Source organism: Oncorhynchus keta, chromosome 19, assembly GCF_023373465.1.
Source record: "Oncorhynchus keta strain PuntledgeMale-10-30-2019 chromosome 19, Oket_V2, whole genome shotgun sequence".
In the NCBI taxonomy this organism is placed as follows: domain Eukaryota; kingdom Metazoa; phylum Chordata; class Actinopteri; order Salmoniformes; family Salmonidae; genus Oncorhynchus; species Oncorhynchus keta.
The window spans coordinates 62247639-62265560 of record NC_068439.1 but is presented as its reverse complement, the minus strand read 5'-3'; the positions used below and the strand labels follow the sequence as shown (position 1 = coordinate 62265560).

The 17922-nt window shown below is 43.5% G+C and overlaps 1 protein-coding gene across 4 annotated transcripts in view; it reads left to right on the top strand.

The window, feature by feature from the left end:
• The first annotated feature begins 598 nt into the window (after window positions 1–598).
• The window catches only part of aig1 (androgen-induced 1 (H. sapiens)), a 50624-nt gene continuing 33300 nt past the window's right edge, over window positions 599–17922 (top strand). Inside the window, exons 1-3 of one of the 4 annotated variants that reach the window (XM_035794174.2) lie at window positions 599–1129; window positions 9317–9472; window positions 11527–12068. In XM_035794174.2, coding sequence (XP_035650067.1) covers window positions 989–1129; window positions 9317–9472; window positions 11527–11631 — 402 coding nt within the window. In that variant the 5' untranslated portion in view covers window positions 599–988 and the 3' untranslated portion in view covers window positions 11632–12068. Of the gene's footprint in view, window positions 1130–9316; window positions 9473–11526; window positions 12084–17743; window positions 17846–17922 lie in introns of those variants that run through there. The other 3 variants (XM_035794172.2, XM_035794173.2, XM_052470973.1) reach the window with 3 other exon arrangements.

The following is a 17922-nucleotide window of genomic DNA, read 5'->3' as shown; positions in this document are numbered from 1 at the left end:
TGTACATGACCATCTGATCATTTATCACTCCAGTGTTAATCTGCAAAATTGTAATTATTCGCCTACCTCCTCATGCCTTTTGCACACGATGTATATAGACTTTTTTTTAATCTACTGTGTTATTGACTTGTTAATTGTTTACTCCATGTGTAACTCTGTGTTGTCTGTTCACACTGCTATGCTTTATCTTGGCCAGGTCGCAGTTGCAAATGAGAACTTGTTCTCAACTAGCCTACCTGGTTAAATAAAGGTGAAATAAAATAAATAAATAAATTCAATTGGAGGGACAAGCACAGTCTTGTGTTAGAACACAATGTTAATTTTTTGTTGCCATTTTTTGATTGTTTAAAAGCCCCCAAGTGAAAAATCTATATACATATTTAGTTACAATAAATTGTTGAGCACATTTGAACTATATGCATGTGCAAAGATGCAATGGCCTCAGTAGAAATGTGAATACATTAGCATTATTCCACTGTTATACTAGTGTAAGAGTATAACTTTAGACCGTCCCCTCGCCCATATCCGGGCGTGAACCAGGGACCCTCTGCACACATCAACAACAGTCACCCACGAAGCATCGAGCAAGGGGAACCACTACTTCAAGGTCTCAGAGCAAGTGATGTCAAAGATTGAAACGCTATTCAGCGCGCACCACCGCTAACTAAGCTAGCCGTTTCACATCCGTTACACTAGACTAGCCAAAACCATTGACCAGACTATAAAGACATCATTGAAGGAGCCTCTGTATGTATGCAGAGCATCACATAGTGGTCTGCTCCTCCTCGTCTTGGAGAGGCTGCGTTCTGTTTCTATGGCAACACCCCTCCTTCTCATCCCTTTCCTCACGTTCACATCTCGTACGCAACCAACCTCTCTGTCTGATTCCCTTCTCCGAGGCAACGACCCCCTGCACTGTGCGAGACCCGCAGCATCAATCTGACAGGAGGATATAGCATGAGACGAGACAAAGACACGGAGAAAAAACATGGCGCTCATCCCATCTCAGGTGCTAAGGGTAGCCATTCTCCTGTCCTATTTCTCCATCCTCTGCAATTATAAAGCAATTGACATGCCCGCGCATCAAACATATGGCGGGAGCTGGAAGTTTTTAACATTCATAGACCTGGTAAGTGTAACATTGTTCTCTAGACCGGAGCCTGGTCATTCAGAAATGCTAGCACGTCATGGTATGATATGCTACAGACAGTCAGTGTCCTACCTCCAGTTGTTGATTCCGCCCACCCTCAGTTGCGAAACGGGCCTGCTGTGTTATTAGGCTGTCAGCTACAATATGTTTTGTTTCTTCCAGCGCTGTACACACTCCTCAATTTTTTGGGCAAGTGTTACGGTCATTAAAAGCTCACACCCACTAAAAAGCCCCCCTTCTCGGTTGCTGATGCGCGCAAGTCAGTTGCCTTTTTTGTTGCAACATTGGAATCACATGAATCACAATTATTAAGGAACCATCCGTGGCCCGTGGGTACCCGAGATGATGTGATTAGGATAACGACATCCCGAGCTCAAATGATTCCCCTGTTAGATCACACAGCCTTTATTTTAAGAGAACGTTGTTTGGATAGTAAAAAACCTTCTTCGAAAACACCCAGGATGTTTTCTTTATCTCACTGTCTGTGTTTTGCTCGTCTTTTTTCTAGGAATAGTTGCACTCTTGTTTTCTGAAATACATTTTCACATTTTGCTTACTCTATAAGTACATGTACACCCACACACACACACACACACACACACACACACACACACACACACACACACACACACACACACACACACACACACACACACACACACACACACACACACACACACACACACACACACACACACACACACATATATATATATATTTAGATCCTGATGTTCTGTCAGTTTTTCAACAGATGACTCATGTTTTCCACATTAGAAGCCCACTGCTGAGCCATTTTACTACTATTTTTATGGCAATGGCGCTAAATGCAATAACAGCAATAAACATGTTTTGTTATTGTGCATTACAACATCTAGTTTAAGCCTATCGTATAAATCCTGACAACAAAGTTTGTGTGTCGCACGTGCATGCGCATGTTTGTGCATGTGTGTGTTTACTATTTAGTCATGATTCTGTCTTTAGTAATGATGAATTACTGCCGTGATGATGAAAAACGCCAATGTGACGTGAATATGCCAACCCCAGGAATAGTACTTAGATTTAGCTCCCAATTTACTGTAATGAACATGTGCAATGTCCTACTACTTATGACGGATTCTCTCATTCTTCTGCTTATTAGTTTTATTTTTCTCAGGAATCAAAGCTACTCAAAAAGTATCCAATTATTATACTTGAGTAAAAGTAAAGATACTTTAATAGAAAATGACACAAGTAAAAGTGAAAGTCACCCAGTAAAATACTACTTGAGTAAAAGTCTAAAAGTGTTTGGTTTTAAATATACTTAAGTATCAAAAGTAAATGTAATTGCTAAAATATACTTATGTGTCAAAAGTAAAAGTATTAATAATTTTAAATTCCTTATATTAAGCAAACCAGACATCTCCATTTTCTTGCTTTTGTGATTTATGGATAGCCAGGGGCACACTCCAACACTCAGACATAATTTACAAACGAAGCATGTGTGTTTAGTGAGTCCGCCAGATCAGAGGCAGTAGGGATGACCAGGGATGTTCTCTTGTTAAGTGCGTGAAGGGACCATTTTCCTGTCCTGCTAAGCATTCCAAATGTAACGAGTACTTTTGGGTGTCAGGGAAAATGTATGGAGTAAAATGTACATCATTTTCTTTAGGAATGTAGTGAAGTAAAAGTAAAAGTAGTCAAAATTATAAATAGTAAAGTACAGATACCCAAAAAACCTATTTAAGTAGTACTTTAAAGTATTTTTACTTAAGTACTTTACACCACTGCTACTCACACCCCACTGTGAACAGATTTCAGTTCCACATCTAGTTTTGATACACATATGGTTGATTTGTAAACTAATGTGAATTCAACATGAAATCAATAGAAAGTGTCACCATATCATTGGATTTAGGTTAAAAGTTGGGTGAAGAAAATAACGTTTGCCTTACTTTGATGATTCTTCGCACATCCAAACAGTTTTCCGTGTTGATTCAACCTCATCATATTGATTGTATTATTTTGAAATTACGTGAAAACAACATTGATTCAACCAGTTTTTTTGCCCAGTGGGACACTGGTAGTGGGTAGTGTGCTCTGTTTTAGCTCACACAAATAGGGGCACAAGAAATGAAGGTAACACGATGTGAGGTTGATATGGATTGAGTTTGACATGAAACAGCTAGGCCTTTTGAATAACTGGTTTCGTTTGATTCTATACGTCATCATCATGATGAAGTGTTGCTATATGAAGCAGTTATTATTAGAACAGACAACAAAGAAATATTATCACAGCAAAAGATGCCACTCGCTCGCAGGCTTTAGAATCAGACCTTACTCACGGCGAATGGGATAGAAGTCTAGTGGAAAACTCTAGAAACCAGCCACGGTAGCCAGGCCTAACCTCCACGCCTCTGTCTGTCTACACTAATTCTGTTACACTTCACTTGGTTTAGGACCTTGGCTGCCTAGCTGTGATTTTAGCCTGTAGATATGTTTTCATTGGGTCTCAGTCATTCATTATTGAGTGTGGGGTTCAGATGTGGGTTTCCATCGGGGATACATGAGGAGCAGAACACAGGGCTGTCCAGTGGGTTGATACCACCAGTGAGATCTGGCCTTTGTCCACATGAATCAATAGGCAGAACAAAATGTCTAACCCCTGTGCTTGGAGGAGTCAAGTCATATGATCTGAAACGTTTTGTTGTGGTTTAGCATAGTGCCTCTTCGGATAAAAACTGAGGCACCTAGCAGACAGATTATGAAACTGAGTCATACTTTTGGTTTAAAATGTTCTCTCACTTCCAAGTTGTTAGTTATTAAATTAATCCGTTTTAAAGGCCCAATGCAGTAACAATTGAGTTTTTCCTGTGTTTTGTATCATATTGTTCAAAAACAAACACTGTGAAAGTGTGAATAAATGTGATCAGAATTATTTCCAGATAGTTGCTGTTTGAAAATACAATTTACACAGGACCTTCTAATCAGCAGGTTTTACATAGGCAGAGTTTTGACTTGCCAAAATGTATATTTTTTATTTCACCTTATATAACCAGGTAGGCCAGTTGAGAACAAGTTCGGATTTACAACTGCAACCTGGCCAAGAGTTACACATGGGATAAACAAGAGTTACACATGGGATAAACAAAAGTGCAGTCAATAACAATATAATATTGTATACAGTGTGTGCAAATGAAGTAAGGAAATAAATTGGCCAATAGTGGCAAAGTAATTACAAATTAGAGTAATATATGTGCAGATGAGAATGTGCAAGTAGAAATACTGGTGTGCAAAAGAGCAGAAAATGAGGGGATGATGTAGGTCGTTGGTTGGATGGGCTATTTACGCTTAAAGTTAGTGAGGGAGATATAAGTCTCCAACTTCAGTGATTTTTGCCATTCGTTCCAGTCATTGGCAGCAGAGAACTGGAGGGAAAGGCGGTGTTGAAGGTGTTGGCTTTGGGAATGACCAGTGAAATATACCCGACGGAGCGTGTGCTATGGGTGGGTGTTACTATGGTGACCAGTGTACCGAGCAAAGACTTATAGTTGACCTGGAGCCAGTGGGTTTGTCGACGAATATGTAGCGAGGACCAGCCAACGAGAGCATACATGTCGCAGTGGTGGGTAGTATATGGTGCTTTGATTACAAAACGGATAGCGCTGTGATAGACTGCATCCAATTTGCTGAGTAGAGTGTTGGAAGCTATTTTGTAAATGACATCACCGAATTCAAGGATCGGTAGGATAGTCAATTTTACGAGGGTATGTTTGGCAGCATGAGTGAAGGAGGCTTTGTTTGCGAAATAGGAAGCTGATTCTAGATTTAACTTTGGATTGGAGATGCTTAATGTGAGTCTGGAAGGAGAGTTTACAGTCTAGCCAGACACCTAGGTATTTGTAGTTGTCCACATATTCTAAGTCAGATCAGTCCAGAGTAGTGATGCTAGTCGGGTGTGCGGATGCGTGCAGCGATCGGTTGAAGAGCATGCATTTAGTTTTAATAGCATTTAAGAGCAGTTGGAGGCCACGGAAGGAGTGTTGTATGGCTTTGAAGCTCGTTTGGAGGTTTGTTAACACAGTGTCCAAAGAAGGGCCAGACGTATACAGAATGGTGTCATCTGCATAGAGGTGGATTAGAGAATCACCTGCAGCAAGAGCGACATCATTGATATATACAGAGAAAAGAGTCAAACTGGTCGCGATTCGAAATGGTCGGTGATCTGTTTGTTCACTTGGTTTTTGAAGACTTTAGAAAGGCAGGGTAAGATAGATATAGGTCTGTAACAGTTTGTGTCTAGAGTGTCTCCCCCTTTGAAGAGGGGGATGACAGTGGCCGCTTTCCAATCTTTAGGAATCTCAGATGATATGAAAGAGAGATTGAACAGACTAGTAATAGGGGTTGCAACAATGGCGGCAGATAATTTTAGGAAAAGAGGGTCCAGATTGTCTAACCCAGCTGATTTGTAGGGACCCAGATTTTGCAGCTCTTTCAGAACACCAGCTGTCTGGATTTGGGTGAAGGAGAAGTGTGGGGGGTCTTGGGCCAGTTGCTGCGGGGGGGTGGAGGGCTGTTGGCCGGGGTTGGGGTAGCCAGGTGGAAAGCATGGCCAGCCGTAGAGGAATGCTCATTGAAATTCTAGATTATCGTGGATTTATCAGTGGTGACAGTTTTGCCTGGTCTCGGTGCAGTGTGCAGCTGGGAGGAGGTACTCTTATACTCCATGGACTTTACAGTGTCCCGACACTTTTGGAATTAGTGCTGCAAGATGCAAATTTCTGTTTGAAAAAGCTAGCCTTTGCTTTCCTAACTGAGTGTGTGTATTGGTTCCTGACTTCACTGAAAGTTGCATATCGCAGGGACTATTCGATGCTAGTACAGTACGCCATAGGGTGTTTTTGTGCTGGTCAAGGGCAGTCAAGTCTGGAGTGAACCAAGGGCTATATTTGTTCTTAGTTCTACATTTTTTGAAAGGGGCATGCTTATTTAAGATGGTGAGGAAAGCACTTTTAAAGAACAAACAGGCATCCTCTACTGACGGGATGAGGTTAATATCCTTCCAGGATACCCGGGCCAGGTTGATTAGAAAGGCCTGCTCGCAGAAGTGTTTTAGGGAGCGTTTGACAGTGATGAGGGGTGGTCGTTTGACAGCGGACCCATAACGGACGCAGGCAATGAGGCAGTGATCGCTGAGATCCTGGTTGAAAACAGCAGAGGTGTATTTAGAGTGCAAATTGGTCAGGATTATATCTGAGGGTGCCCATGTTTACGGATTTGGGATTGTACCTGGTAGGTTCCTTGATAATTTGTGTGAGATTGAGGGCATCTAGCTTAGATTGTAGGCGGGGTGTTAAGCATATCCCAATTTAGGTCACCTAGCAGTGCGAACTCTGATGATAGATGGGGGGCAATCAATTCACATATGGTGTCCAGGGCACAGCTGGGAGCTGAGGGGGGTCTATAACAAGCGTCAACAGTGAGGGACTTATTTCTGGAGAGATGGATCTTTAAAAGTAGAAGCTCAAACTGTTTTGGCATAGACCTGGATAGTATGACAGTTTCAACTCTACAGTCTATCTCTACAGTAGATAACAATTCTGCCCCCTTTAGCAGTTATGTTTTGATGGAAAATGTTGTAATTGGGGATGGAAATTTCAGAATTTTTGGTAGCCTTCCTAAACCAGGATTCAGACACGGCTAGGACATCAGGGTTGGCGGAGTGTGCTAAAGCAGTGAATAAAGCAAACTTAGGGAGGAGGCTTCTGATGTTAACATGCATGAACCAAATCCTTTAACGGTTGCAGAAGTCAACAAATGAGACCTCTTGGAGACACACAGGGCCTGGGTTAACCTCTACATCACCAGAGGAACAGAGGAGGAGTAGGATGAGGGTACGGCTAAAGGCTATAAGAACTGGTCGTCTAGTGCGTTCGGAACAGAGAATAAGAGGAGCAGATTTCTGGGTGTGGTAGGATAGATTCAGGGCATAGTGTACAGACAAGGGTATGGTAGGGTGCGAGTACAGTGGGGGTAAACCTAGGCATTGAGTGACAATGAGAGAGGTTGCATCTCTGGAGGCGCCAGTTATGCTAGGTGCGGTCTCCGCATGTGTGGGGGGTGGGACAAGGGGGCTATCTGAGGCATGTTGAGCAGGACTAGGGGCTTCGCAGTAAAATAAAACAATGAGAGCTGCCCTAAACAACAGTATACAAGCTAAAATAACAAAGAGCGTTCCAAACCTCTCTGCCAATAACAGCTAGTTTTCAGGTTATAATGTCCCTCCAATTAGGCAAAATTCTTGCTTGAGAAATATTTTTTGCTGAAAGGTGATTTTTGTTTCTTTTTGACGATTTTATTGAAAAACTATTACAGTAAGGTACTTAATTGTTACACAGAAAATAATTTGATTGTGTGATAAAAACAGCTGCACAGAGCCTTTAAGCCAAATAAGTGACCATATACAGCATGTATCATCTGTTTTATGACACACACACACACACACACACACACACACACACACACACACACACACACACACACACACACACACACACACACACACACACACACACACACACACACACACACACACACACACACACAAACATTATATAAGTGGCATAGCTACAGTGCCAGAGTGCAGATCCTCTCTGCCACAGAGTGTCAGGTGATGCCCAGAGGGGGCAGGTGTGGACAGAGAGATATTATGTCTGGCTTTACATACTGTCCCCTTCCCTAGACCACCCAGTACTTATGAAGGCCCTCTCTGCACCTGGCCAGCACACTACACAGCACATGTAAAGAGGGCTAGGGGGAGTGTAGGACAGTGCCTAATGTCTTTGCTAAGTAAGACATGATGCATTACTCTACTCTCCTGTCAGCCTCTGCTAACTGTGGAGGTAATTAGGTTCCTAGACATTACATTGCTTCCCATTAGTCTATATAGGGCAATACATGTTGGATATGTTCTGTCTTGTAATTACATTATGCTGTAGTATGTACATCATCACTCCTATAGCTGTTAAACTTCTAAACGGGTTCTGTATCTCTCTTGTTCATGCAGCTTCTATATTCTCCTTCCCAGACTCCCTCTGTGCTCCACTCTCCCAGCTGCAGACATTTGAGTTGTGTGGAGCAACACTTTATAACCTGAGCTCCAGTCCAGGAATTATTGTAGTTGCTCCTAAGTGCCTGCAATACAGGGCAGGGAAAGAGCCTGTAGAAATATTAAAAGGGTTTTATGCTTAGATTTTGGCATTCATTCCCTGTGAGAGCTCTGTTTTCCAAACCCCTTGCATTTAAGTGAAAAAGAACCTGGAAGGTATTCGTTTTTTGCATAGCCTCAGGCTAAACCTGCTGCTTACAAAGGCAAAAAAAAAACAAGTCTAAGATATAAAGGCTGTGAAAACGCCTGAAAAATGAAACAGCTGTCTTGTGTGTTAGCGAGGTGTCACACTAATGCTGTTGCTGGGCACTACCCTGAACCAAGTTCTGCAACGCAATTTTTGGACCGAAAAGATAATGCTGGTTCCTGGAATCGGAAATGAAACATTGAATTAAATGAGAATGAAAGTCACACTTTCCAGTCTGTTGGGTTTGTGCTGTGGCGATAAAGACACCCTGTTATGTTCTCTAGCTCTTCATTTCATGCAAAAAATAATCCCCACCGCTGCCACAGACTGCTCATAGACCCACATAAAATGACATATGCTAGTTTAAGGGGATAGACATCGAAAGTATGAGGTTTATGTAATTGTTCAGTTGTTATATAATTATTTGTATTGCTATATAAAATATGTATTTTATTTAAATGTATGTCTGGCAAAATATGCGTTCCGTTTTAGAGGACACCTCAATGAACTCCTTTTTGATATACATATGAATGTTTTATAGATATGCTTTTTGGGATTCATATGCTTCCCATGAATATAATGTGATATCAATATTTAATGCTACTGTCCTCTTGAGAGATGACGAACTCTACTGATTTTGTGACCCAAAATAATCTCCTGTTCACCTCTCCGGATTTAAATTGTGTTGTAAAATTCTTTGTCCCGTGACACAACTCCTGGATCAGCTATTCTGCTTAGAAAGAGTGACATGATCATGTCTAACTATTGTGTAATCTGTTGTGGCTGCTCTTATCTCTAAGAACACATCGTTTTGTCATCGCCTTCCCTGCTCTAGGTGATCCAGGCAGTTTTCTTTGGCGTGTGTGTGCTGACAGACCTGTCCAGACTGCTGACCAAGGGCAGTGAGAACCAGGAGCAAGACAGGCAGCTTAGGAAGCTCATTGGCCTGAGGGACTGGATGATGGCAGTGCTGGCCTTCCCCGTTGGAGTGGTGAGCGATAGTCACGACACAACACTACAGTAGGCCTGGAGGGTTGGAGTCTGCTCTCAGATCTGATTGTGTTGTACCGCTAACTCAACGACCATTGAAGTAGACTATACTGTACAGCACAACCAGATCTGGGACTATGATAGTTTCCCTTTTACAGTACGCCAACGATGCACAAATTCACTGGGAAAGAAGCAGAAGACACTGTAAATGCTCTGCATTGTTAAGAACGGCCTTTCTTACTCTGACAGTCTAGATGCTTGAAACCACAGATCCACAACAACCATATGTTTCCATTCTCGTTCCCTTTTCAAGAATCATTCATGGATAGAAGAAAGATATTTGAAGAAACAGCTAATGTACCGGAATATGTGCTTCATTGCATTATTGTTATTTAATGCAAGTATCCTCAGTGCAGCATACAATACTACAGCTTCACTGATGTAGAGTACAGTGCATTCGGAAAGTATTCAGACCCCTTGACATTTTTCCCATTGTGTTACCTTACAGCCTATTCCCCAAAAATGATTTATTCACAATACTGCATAATGACAAATTAAAAACAGGTTTTTATAAATTTTTGCAAATTTATTCAAATAAAAAACAGAAATATCACATTTACATAAGTATTCAGACCCTTTACTCAGTACTTTGTTGAAGCACCTTTGGCAGCGATTACAGCCTCGAGTCTTCTTGGGTATGACGCTACAAGCTTAGCACACCTGTATTTGGGGAGTTTCTCCCATTATTCTCTGCAGATCCTCTCAAACTCTGTCAGGTTGGATGTGTAGCTGCACCAGCTATTTTCAGATTTTCGATCGGATTCAAGTCCGGGCTCTGGCTGGGCCACTCAAGGACATTCAGAAACTTGTCTTGAAGCCACTCCTGCATAGTCTTGGCTGTGTGCTTAGGGTCGTTGTCCTGTTGGAATGTGAACCTTCGCCCCAGTCCTGAGCGCTCTGAAGCAGGTTTTCTTCAAGGATCTTGCTGTACTTTGCTTCGTTCATCTTTGCCTCAATCCTGACTAGTCTCCCAGTCCCTACCGCTGAAAAACATCTCCACAGCATGATGCTGCCATCACCATGCTTCCCCGTAGGGATGGTGCCAGGTTTCCGCCAGACGTGATGCTTGGCATTCAGGCCAAAGAGTTAAATCTCGGTTTCATCAGACCAGAGAATCTTGTTTCTCATGGTCTGAGAGTCTTTAGGTTGCCTTTTGGCAACTCCAAGCGGGCTGTCATGTGCCTTTTACTGAGGAGTGGCTTCTGTCTGGCCACTCTTACATAAAGGCCTGATTGGTGAGGGGTGCAGAGATGGTTGTCGTTCTGGAAGGTTCACCCATCTCCACAGAGGAACTCTGACCATCGGGTTCTTGGTCACCTCCCTGACCAAGGCCCTTCTTCCCCGATTGCTCAGTTTGATCGGGCGGCCAGCTCTAGGAAGAGTCTTGGTGGTTCCAAACTTCTTACATTTAAGAATGATGGAGGCCACTGTGTTCTTGGGGACCTTCAAAGCTGCAGAAATGTTATGGCACCATTCCCCAGATCTGTGCCTCAACACAATCCTGTATCGGAGCTCTTCCTTCAACCTCATGGCTTAGTTTTTGCTCTGACATGTACTGTCAACTGTGGGACCTTATATAGACAGGTGCGTGCCTTTCCAAATCATGTCCAATCAATTGAATTTACCACATGTGGAGTTGTAGAAAGTTGTAGAAGGATCTCAAGTATGATCAATGGAAACAGCATGCACCTGAACTCAATTTCGAGTATCATAGCAAAGGATCTGAATACTTATGTAAATAAGATATTTTTTTAAATGTTTTTTTTATACATTTGAAACACTTCAAAAAACCTGTTTTCGCTTCGGCATTATGGGGTATTGTGTGTAGATTGCAGATGTATTAATTTTTTTAATCAATTTTAGATTGAGGCTGTAAGGTAACAAAATGTGGCAAAAGTCAATGGGTCTGAATACTTTCCGAAGGTACCGTATCTGAGAAGCATAACAGAAACTCAACAACTCCACATACTAAACAAGAGTCTGTTTTTCTTCTAGATCGCCAGACACATGCTAGTCTTTAGCCTATATGTTGGTCAGCCAAATCCATCTCACTTCTCACTGGTGAAACCGAAAGGCTGGCGGAAAGGAAATGTCCCCTAGCTTGCCTTCCCTGTGAGTCAGTGGACACCTTTCCCTGGTGCATGCTGCTGCCTGTGGTCTTACTGGACTGCACTGGCCTCTGGGAGGGCCTTTGCATAAGTAAGGACACCGAGTCACATTGTCTTGGATGCAGCACGGCCCATTTGCTTTGCAAATGCCAAGTCATCTATCAGGATGGGTGTCATGTGACAGCCTTGGAGGCAGCGGTCAGGCAGCGGGCAGGCAACGAGAAAAAATCAACTGTGTTTGTCTTGCTTTTATATGCCCTTGTGTCCGTGACTGCCATCTGATAATTACTCTGAAAATATTTCAATTGGATCTTTGCTGCCGTCTTTTTTTTCTGTTGCAGGAAGAGGTGATGTTTTAGTTTCATACAGTGAGGAGGTGGCGAAGGGCCAGGGTGCCCAGGCAGCAGGCGCTGAGGGGTTCGTACAGAGATGTGTATTTATAAGGTACTGGGAAGATACTGGTTGCCAATATGATGGTTTTTCCAGGCCTCGAGCCAAAAGATAGGGACATCATTTCATGTTCACTAACTTTGGCCTAGTCACTGTGTAATAAGTAAGAAGAAAATGACATGTCATGTCATCATATTTTTTAACAAGGCCTAAAGTGAAATAGGGACAGGCATGTTCTGTGTATCACAGTCCTTGTTTACCATAGATCATGTGACGTGTACTGGGACCGAATTTTGATCCTGTGTTCTTCTGTGTAGGTACCCTTAGAAAAAAACACATGAAAAAAAAGAAAGTGCAAAAAACATGTGAGTCAGACATGTTGTTTCTATACATTCGACCAAAAGGGCCAGCACTCATTTTGAAGTCGTAGGTGGGGCTTACCTCATCACATGACCATGAGCAACCATGACCGATTCATGCCCGCTACACTTTGACATGTGTATTTTCACATTTAAATGTCAACTAGGACTGTCAAACAAATTTGATCCAGTTCATCGCAGGATTTCCTGTGATTGATCAGGATTAATCGCAAATTAATAATTTGCTCAAATTGAGCTGTAATTTAAGATGTATTTATACAAAAAGCATTAAAGGAATATTATCAAATTCAGGTAAATTGATAAAGACACTTCCTTTAACCTCAAAGTCAACTTGTTTTGACATTGTCGTTTTTAGTATATAGATGATGTATGTTGGATGTTTTCAGTGTTTCAACACTTTCAAACCAAAATTGCAAAAAGTGAACTGATTAACTCTGACAGCGCAAATTTTAACATGTCAAAAAGGATAGATAATAGGCCTCCAGAGGGGCACATCGGTCTAAGGCCCTGCTTTGCAGTGCTTGAGGCGTCACTACAGACTAGGGTTTGATCCCAGGCTGTATCACAGCCGGCCATGACTGGGGGACCCATGAGGTGGTGCACAATTGGCCCAGCATCGTCCGGGTTAGGGGAGGGTTTGGCCGACCGGGATGTCCTTGTCCCATCACCCTCTAGCGACTCCTTGTGGCGGGCCAGGCGCATGTACACTGACTTCGGTCACCAGGTGTATGGTGTTTCCTCCGACACATTGGTGCGGGTGGCTTCCAGGTGAAGCGAGCAGTGTGGCTTGGCGAGGTCGTGTTTCAGGGGACGCATGACGTCCTTATATATATATATGCCATTTAGCAGCCGCTTTTATCCAAAGCGACTTACAGTCATGTGTGCATACATTCTACGTATGGGTGGTCCCGGGGATCGAACCCACTACCCTGGCGTTACAAGCGCCATGCTCTACCAACTGAGCTCTCCCGAGTCTATACGGGAGTTGCAGCGATGGGACAAGACTGTAACTACTAATTGGATACCACAGAAAAAGGGGTAAAAAAAGATAAATAAGAAGACAGTCAGCGCTTCTCTGTCCTTTACACTGGGCTCTTCTAACAGTCACTGACCAACGTATGAAGAAGAGAGGAGCCTTCAGCTGTGACACTCCAAATGGAATGAAATAAAAGTAACAAGTAATTAAAGAGCAGCAGTAAAATAACAAAATAACAATAGCGATACTATATATACGGGGGGTACCGGTAGGTACAGAGTCAATGTGCCGGGCACCGGTTGGTTGAGGTAATATGTACATGTAGGTAGAGTTATTACAGTGACTATGCACAGATGATAACCACAGAGAGTAGCAGCGGTGTAAAAGACGGGGAGGGGCAATCCAAGTAGTCTGGGTAGCCATTTGATTAGTCTTATGGCTTGAGGGTAGAAGCCTCTTGGACCTAGACTTGGCGTTCCGATACCGCCTGCCGTGTGGAACGCTGAGCTGTAGTCAATGAATAGCATTCTCACATAGGTGTTCCTTTTGTCCAGGTGGGAAAGGGCAGTGTGGAGTGCAATAGAGATTGCATCATCTGTGGATCTGTTGGGGCGGTATGCGGAATTGGAGTGGGTCTAGGGTTTCTGGGATAATGGTGAGGATGTTAGCCATGACCAGCCTTTCGAAGCACTTCATGTCTACAGACGTGAGTGCTACGGATCGGTAGCCATTTAAGCAGGTTACCTTAGTATTCTTGGGCACATGCACTATGGTGGTCTGCTTGAAACATGTTGGTATTACAGACTCAGACAGGGAGAGGTTGAAAATGTCAGTGAAGACACTTGCCATTTGGTCAGCGCATGCTCGCAGTACCCATCCTGGTAATCTGTCTGGCCCTGCGGCCTTGTGAATGTTGACCTGTTCTAAGGTCTTACTCACATCGGCTGCGGAGAGCGTGATTACAGTCTTCCAGAACAGCTGGTGCTCTCATGCATGTTTCAGTGTTATTTGCCTTAAAGCAAGCATAGAAGTAGTTTAGCTCGTCTGGTAGGCTTGTGTCACTGGGTAGCTCTCGGCTGTGCTTCCCTTTGTAGTCTGTAATAGTAATCTGACGAGTGGCAGAGCCGGTGTAATACGATTCGATCTTAGTCCTGTATTGACACTTTGCCTGTTTGATGGTTTGTCGGAGGGCATAGTGGGATTTCTTACAAGCTTCCGGGTTAGAGTCCCGCTCCTTGAAAGCGGTAGCTCTAGCCTTCAGCTCAGTGCGGATGTTGCCTGTAATCCATGGCTTCTGGTTGGGGTATGTACGTACGGTCACAGTGGGGACGACGTCATCGATGCACTTATTGATGAAGCCAATGATTAATGTGGTGTACTCCTCAAATGCCATCGGAGGAACCCAGGAACATATTCCAGTCCATACTAGCAAAACAGTCCTGTAGCTTAGCATCTGCTTCATCTGACCTCTTTTTTATTGATCTAGTTACTGGCGCTTCCTACTTTAATTTTAGCATGTAAGCAGAAATCAGGAGAATAGAATTATGGTCAGATTTGCCAAATGGAGGGTGAGGGAGAGCTTTGTATGGGTCTCTGTGTGTGGAGTAAAGGTGGTCCAATGTTTTTTTCCCCCTCTGGTTGCACTTTTAACATGCTGATAGAAATTTGGTAAAAACAGATTTAAGTTTCCCTGCATTAACGTCCCCGGCTACTAGGAACACCACCTCTGGGTGAACGTTTTCATGTTTGCTTATACTCAGGTAGGCCAGAACGCCATTACAGAATTTGTAAATATATATGTGAAAACACTGCTACTACTGCAACATATTAACACCACCATATTAACACCACCTTTTCAAATGAGGAGAATAACACTGTTTCGCCACCACAGCTGAACTTGCAATTCGATATGTGGAAGTTATATTTTCAAACGCAGATGTCTCTTACATATGAAACATATGTGCAACTGCAATTGTGTGAGATGAAAACATGTTTTTCTTCTCATGTGAAAAGATGGTGTTAACATGTGAACTCTAAATGTAATACATGTGATAAAATGGTTTCACGTGAAATTTAACCTCAACATGTGAAAACCGCTATGTGAAAATGCGATTTCACGTGTGTCTTTTTATAAGGGTAGGCTGTAAGACATGAGTCAATACAGAAGCAGAGCAGAGAGTGAGACCACGTGTTGCTCCTCAGGTGTCCTCCTAAAAACCAGCGACCAGTTACTAGCGTCACCATCACAGAGCAGTGCAGGCTGCTATATGATGAGCCACTTGGCACTGGCCCCTGTCTGAGAGTTGGCCATGAAGTTCAGTTTACACACCACACAATGGATGTCATTAGTGTCGCGGCTAATGCCGGGAAAAATGAGCCCCAGTCGACGGTGATGTTTGGTAATGATAATATACGTGTATCTCTAGACTGTTCTAGTGCTCTAGTGTGTGTGTGTGTGTGTGTGTGTGTGTGTGTGTGTGTGTGTGTGTGTGTGTGTGTGTGTGTGTGTGTGTGTGTGTGTGTGTGTGTGTGTGTGTGTGTGTGTGTGTGTGTGTGTGTGTATTCTCCCTGAATTGGTCGGGTATGAATGCATCCCTGGCAGGGTGGAGCGCACCCCTTCATTCTTCCCACCTCTCCACATGATGGAAGAGGAGAGCGTGCCATCAGTGCACAATATCAGGGGCATCTCACATGCATCCGTCTGAGGCGCAGATGGTAGGCCAGGTAATTCCATCCACCTAACTGGGCTGCGGATGGTTTGGCTCCTGGACAGGCTTGAAGGCCCCTGACAGGGCCAGGTGTGGTTTCCCTACGGGCCCGATGACATGGAGCCCATGCAGCTAAAAGGCTGAGGGTGTGGAAATGTGAAATGTCTAAATAAACTACCTGTCTCAGACCGAGTCCATTTACTCGCACTCTGCACCTCGGAGAGGAAATAAGAAATGCTGTTTCTTGCTTTCGAGGGGCTTTAATAAGCTGCTCCCTCAGTGTCAATGCTCTCCATTCAGCAGGCCTGCCTGCCGTGGCCTTGTAACGCAGCCTGTTTATTTGGCTACAGCGGCAAGTCATCGGAAACTTACTGGAAAACAGAGATCCAGTTAAATACTGTGAGAATACGAAGCGAAACAGGATTCTGTCACATCGCTAATCGAGGTTGATTAATGCTAATAGGTTGGGTAGTTGGGTATGGTCGGGAGCAGTTAGAACTGTCTGGATCAAAGAGATTACGGGCAGAACTGGAATCCGTTCACCGAGGAAGCTGCTCCACTCCATGGAGCTGGAACTTCAAATAGCCCCTTTCAAAGCCTCTACACTCGACAGTAACATGCTTGTTTTTGCAGTGCGTTTGATATCCTCACAAGCTGACTACTGTCCTTCCTACAGGGGGCATACAGGGCTGGTGGAGAAGCGTCGGGATAAGAGACAAGGAAAGGAGAAGAAGTCAGCTCTTAGGGATTAATTATGGTATGCTGATATGAAAACATTAGCCCAGAACTGTCGCTTCGCTTCACCTCACGGCTGCATGGTGGGCTTTAGCGCTAGCTCGCCTCGTTGTTAGTACGAGAGTGCCAGGCAGCCTGCCTTTGAAGGAGGAATGGATGGAGGAGATAGCTAGTGCTCAGGTCAGAGGCTGACATCTCTGTGCTCCAGGACTGTCCTCAGATGAACAGACTGTGGGGGTGGCTGGGCCAAGCTCAACCCGGGCCAGGTCAGGCCAAGCAGGAAACCTCATGGAGAGACAGGGAAGAGAAGGGCCACAACAGAACCAGGGGATTTCCTGGGTACATGATGACCTGAGGGATACCGCGCCTCCAGAGGGTGTAAAACGCAGGCGGATATGGTCTGGAAAATACAAATAGACCATTGCATTGCCATTTAAATTACAGACGTATTTATCTTGTCTGAAAAATATGACATGATAATATGATATGAAGACTTAGAGCTGAAAACACAATTTACCATACTTTTTTCAAATCTACCCTTTGGATAGGTTGAACTATATTTTCTTGGCATAACATGGGCAGCATGTAAACATTCATGGTTATTTGATCCCCTGGGCCCATAGCTTCTCGAGGCTGGATGGTGTGTCCTATGACATGGCTCAAGGTGCTGTATGTTTGGGTGTGTAATGGTACGTGTGTCACATATATATTATAGACTATATATATATATATTTATAGATTACCACAACCTCACGTTATGCAATATACCAACCTAGTATTTCCAGCACAAAACATGAACTTACCATCAAATATATCTATGCCAAGTGCAGTGAAGTTTAACTTTGAATTAGTCCTATGTCCTCACTATGCCTCCTATGTTCTCACTATGTCTCCTATGTCCCTGTCTCTCTGCAGTTTGTGGTGACCATGTTCTGGACCCTGTACTTGTATGACAGAGACCTGGTGTACCCCAGATTGCTGGACAACTTCATACCCCAGTGGCTCAACCATGGCATGGTGAGTACTGTCTGTCTGCTATACAGTTCCCAGGCCTGTCATAGCATTACTCTGTTACATTATTTAGTATGGCTAGT